General features: G+C 36.9%; 1 protein-coding gene across 1 annotated transcript; it reads left to right on the top strand.

The window, feature by feature from the left end:
* Positions 1–341: 341 nt before the first annotated feature.
* Positions 342–4,643, top strand: LOC112027593 (myosin-binding protein 3). The gene is made up of 4 exons (XM_024060245.2): positions 342–1,862; positions 1,985–2,191; positions 2,291–3,755; positions 3,888–4,643. The coding sequence occupies exons 1-3, from the start codon at positions 581–583 to the stop codon at positions 3,718–3,720; spliced, it is 2,919 nt and encodes a 972-aa protein (XP_023916013.2). The 5' UTR covers positions 342–580; the 3' UTR covers positions 3,721–3,755; positions 3,888–4,643.
* The last annotated feature ends 387 nt before the right edge of the window (positions 4,644–5,030 follow it).

Genomic DNA, 5,030 nt, shown 5'->3' on the forward strand with positions numbered 1-5,030 from the left:
CAACTAATTAAGTTACAAAGTACTTGATATAATCTTTACCTTTAGACTTCCTTCCTTTTCTAGAAGCTAATGGTAACCTACAAATTATTTCATAAGGCTTTAGTTTTTTTTTTTTTTTTTTTGAGAAAATATTATTTAATTTATTAATACTATTAAATTGCACCCCTTTACTTCATGAAAAAATTTCTTAGCAAGCAAGGTGTTTTTAAAATTTTTATTTTAGATGTATATATTATTTTTGGATTATGCATCATCATCATCATCATCATCATCCAGCAATGGATAAAGACGTGTATATTAATGGCATTATGGTATAGTAACAATATCAACTGAGAGTCTCCTATCAAAAAAAAAAAAAAACTGAGAGTCTCGGAACAACGTAGTTAATGATATAGTGTGTGGTAGAGTAACTTACAACATTCTGAAAAGCATCTCTGCTTCTCTTCTCTAGCACCAACCCAGTTCTGGTTTCTTTCAAAACTTGAACAACATCCTTCTCTCTCTCTCTCTCTCTCTCTCTCTCTCTCTCCTTTTGTGTGTCTGTGTTTGTGTGTAAATAACAAGAAAACATAGCAAATCTATGGCTACCAACAAGTTTGCAAACATGTTGCATAGAAACACGCACAAAATTATTGTAATTCTAGTCTATGCAGTCCTTGAATGGATCTTGATAACCCTTCTCCTCCTCAACTCTTTGTTCAGTTATTTGATCAAGAAATACACCCATTTCTTTGGCCTAAAACCACCCTGCCTATGGTGTTCTAGAGTTGATCACATATTTGAGCCTGGTGGCAATGCAAACTCTTATAGAGATCTTGTATGTGACACTCATGCCACTGAGATCTCCAAATTGAGCTACTGTTCTACTCATCATAAGTTGGCTGAACCTCAGAATATGTGCGAGAATTGCTTGGCTTCCCGGCCAAGTAACAGTGACAGCTACGTAGGAAGGACACAGAGGATTATTTTTATTTCATGGGTGAGTGAGAGTGAGAGTGAGAACCATATTGAAAATGTTGAAAAGATTTTCAGGTGTTCATGCTGTGATGAGAGCTTGAGCTGCAAACCCTACCCTCCTTTTTGGCTTTTAAAGCCTTCTTGGGGTGCTTTGAGTTATACCCAGAATGACAATTTGGTTATAGAAGCCGTGGAAGATGACAGCAATGAAGGGAAGTACAAAGAATTAAGTAAATCTGGTTCTTCGGCGCATCAGAGAGTGACTGAGAATGAGATCCGTAGCGACGATGAGGAAGAAGACCGCAATGGTGATGATGAAGGGATAGCAGATGAACATGAGATAATTTCTGCTGTCGGAAGTTTTAACATCACGGAGGATTCTTCGAGGTCTGTAATGAACTTGCAATGTGATGAAAAAGAAGCAGATGAAGGTGAAACAGAGAGCGCTATTAACACCATGGAACTTGATACAAATGGTACTAATTCTGTTTATCAATCTTTAGATAGTGCCACGATTCAGTGTTTCCCAGTACAAGATTACTCGGTTGAAATTATAAATATGCATCTTAAAAATCAAACTGCTTGTGAGTTTAATCGTTTAATCCCAGTGGAGTTGATTGATTCTTCAACTACTGCAAACCAAGGATTATGCAACTTGAAGGAGGAAGATCTGAGAGAGCATGATCATCAAAATGGAGTTTCTGATTCTGAGCCATGGATTGAAATTCAATTCAATGTTTCAAGAGAGGTAGCATTACAAATTATGCCTGAGAGTACAGAGGCAGCTAAAGAAGAACTTGATATGGTCGGTGAAGGATGTAGACAAGTTGAAATTACTCAAGACACTCCCACTTTGTCTCTCAAAATTGAAAAATTAGACATGAAAGAACCAGATAATCCAACAGGTACATGGAAATTCTTTTTTCTTGTTTATGAAATTTTCCATTACAATCTGTGTGATTGACTGTTTTCCCCAACATTTGTTCTCTATACTCATGTATGCTTTCAATTTATTGATAAAAAGCAGCGCATGGAGAAGAAACAGATTGTTTAAATCTGTTGTCTGATCAAAGTTCAGCCGTGACCTTGATAGTGTCTAACCATACCGCTGACCCTGACCCACCTCAAGCTGAACAACAAATTTCTTCATTGCAATGCTTACAAGATCAGTCTTCCACAAATGATGATGGTGTTGAAATTTCAACTGCCCCAGACATTGTTCGGAATGACCTCGGTAAGCTACAGAAATTATCTCCAATTATCAGATGATCAACTTTAAGAAAAGATACTAGTTAATGCAATGTAGGTTCTAACACAAAATTGATTTTACTAGGTCCAAATCCAATGGAGAAAGATACCCAGCAAGAAAAAACAATATTGGCTGAAAAGAGTCAAGAAGGGATAAACCACCATTCATCCATGTGTTTGGAGCCAAATGAAATAGAGGAAGACAAATTTCCTGATACACCAACTTCCTTTGACAGTCTCCATTACTTGCATAAGAAACTACTACTCTATGAAAAGAGAGAACCTGGGGCGGAAGAGTCTCTCGATGGAAGTGTGGTAAGTGAGATGGAAGGTGGAGAAGCAGTTACCACTGTTGATCGGCTGAAAGCAGCACTAAAAGCTGAAAGAAAAACTTTAAGTGCTTTATATGCAGAACTAGAAGAAGAGAGGAGTGCATCTGCAATTGCTGCCAACCAGACAATGGCGATGATAACCAGGCTTCAAGAAGAGAAAGCAGCAATGCAGATGGAAGCATTACAATACCAGAGGATGATGGAAGAACAAGCTGAATATGACCAGGAAGCTTTGCAACTTATGAATGAGCTCATGATCAAGAGAGAGAAGGAGAAGCAAGAACTAGAGAAGGAGTTGGAAATATATCGTAAGAAGGTGTTGGATTATGAGGCAAAAGAGAAGATAAGAACCATGAGAAGAATTAAAGATGGAAGTGTAAGAAGTAGAACCTCTTCTGCTTCTTGCAGCAATTCTTGCAGCAATGTGGATGACAGTGATGAATTATCAATTGATCTGAATCGTGATGTAAGGGATGAAGATAATGGCTACTATGGCCATCAAGATAGCAGTCAAAACAACAGCCCTGATAATGAAGTTTTAAATTTGGAAGAAATGGCACTAGATTGTGTAAAACATATGAGTGCTCTCGATGAGTCATTGGTAGAATTTGAAGAAGAGAGGCTGTCTATTCTAGATCAACTCAAAGCACTGGAGGAGAAGCTAATCACAATGGGTGATAATGAAGGATTTCTTGAAGATGAAAAGTCAATTGAGCATACCTCAATGTATGGTGTTCAAGAGCTTGAGGAAAATCATGAATTTACCAGTCCAGAAGAAAATGAAATCTCAAATGAGTTTCCAAAGGATAAACAATTTCCAGACAGAAAAACAATGAGTTCAATGGCCAAGAGCCTCCTTCCTTTGTTGGATGCCACCGACAATGAAAACGAAGGGTTATTATACGAAGAAAATGGTGAATCTGAATATGTTGATATGGAAAACTCCTTCATATCCAATTTTGAACTGGATGGCAAAAAACTAGCCATTGAAGATGAAGTGGATCATGTTTATGAGAGATTACAAGCTCTTGAAGCAGATAGGGAGTTTCTAAAGCATTGTATGAGCTCCATTAAGAAGGGAGATAAAGGAGTGGATCTCCTTCAAGAAATCTTGCAACATCTTCGAGATCTGAAGGCTGTGGAAATCCGAGTGAAGAACATGAGTGACGATCCTCTAAGGTGAAATTTAAGTTGACTACCACAAATGAGAAGCAAGAGGTAATATTATAATACTACCTGTTATATTGTATTAGTATTTCCATTCTATCTGATATAGAACTGCAATGGAATTCTACTTCATATCACACCAGGTTTGAATTTGCATATAATAAATGTGTTTGACAAATACAGATTGCTTTTCTCCGAGGTGAGCAGGATGACTCTGCAGATGAAAGTGGTTGGATAAACCACTTCATACAGTGCACATTGGAAAGAAAGCTCATCAAAATGTATGCTTTCTAGTCCCAGGAAGTCTCTTGATGGAGAGGGAAATTCCTGGTAATGGTTTGTTTGAATTGGTGCATGAGATGCAGACTACAGAATTGAAGTCTGCTCAAACTTCTAATTTTTCTTTTGGAATTGAACTACTACAAGTTTGGTGCAAAACCAGAGATCGGAGTTTCCTCAACACCACCCTTTCCTAAGCAATTGTGAAAGATGTAGAGGAATGTGTCTGCCTGACCTAAGTCAGGGCACTTGGGGCTCAATTTTGCTTTATTCCTTTTTTTTTTTTTTTTTTTTTCTTTTTTCATCTCTTTAGTTTTAATCATGTTTCTATTTTTGGTGGATGTGAGAAGGAAGAGCTTGGAGGAGAAGACATTAACTTTTTCTTCTTCTGACCTTTTCATCCTAAAATTTCATATGGAGTTTCGGTATCCGGGGGCCAGAAGTTATATGTATACCACATATATAAGTTATGTCTATACTATTTGTGAGTGGGGGTCATATTGTTGTTCTAGTTGCTTTTATTGTTTCAGTTTGTTAACCAGTTCATGCCATGGAAAGCTTTGAACGGTGTGTAGCAGAAATCTTGTATTACACACTTTTTTATTAGACAATTATAAGTTCTTGGTAGTTAAGCTGCTAAGGTTAAGTTTTTTGCTAGTATAGGTCATTGTTCATTAGAATTAGTATCTTTTCCCTTCAAAGTTCACAGCGTAGCATAATATCATATGTACATAACCAAAGTAGCCTTATTAATTGATAGAAACCTGTAAAGCAAGATATTTATGCTTATATGCAGATCTTTTTTAAATACGGCTGAAATCAAGAAGAATCCAATGTGTAAACTTTCCCACACCCACCTTCATCTTTATTTGCTTTTCTTGGTTGCCTTGGTCCCTGAAAAATAACATGAATTTTGTTGTATCCCAAAAAATTTCTGTGTCAATTTAGTTCATATGTTTTCAAAACTAGTCATTTTGGTCTTTGAATATGCTGACATTTCCCTTTTATGATGCTGCAACACATGACAGACTTAAAAGAAGCGAAATG

This window comes from Quercus suber, unplaced genomic scaffold, assembly GCF_002906115.3.
Source record: "Quercus suber isolate HL8 unplaced genomic scaffold, Cork oak 2.0 scaffold_227, whole genome shotgun sequence".
Taxonomy (NCBI): Eukaryota; Viridiplantae; Streptophyta; class Magnoliopsida; order Fagales; family Fagaceae; genus Quercus; species Quercus suber.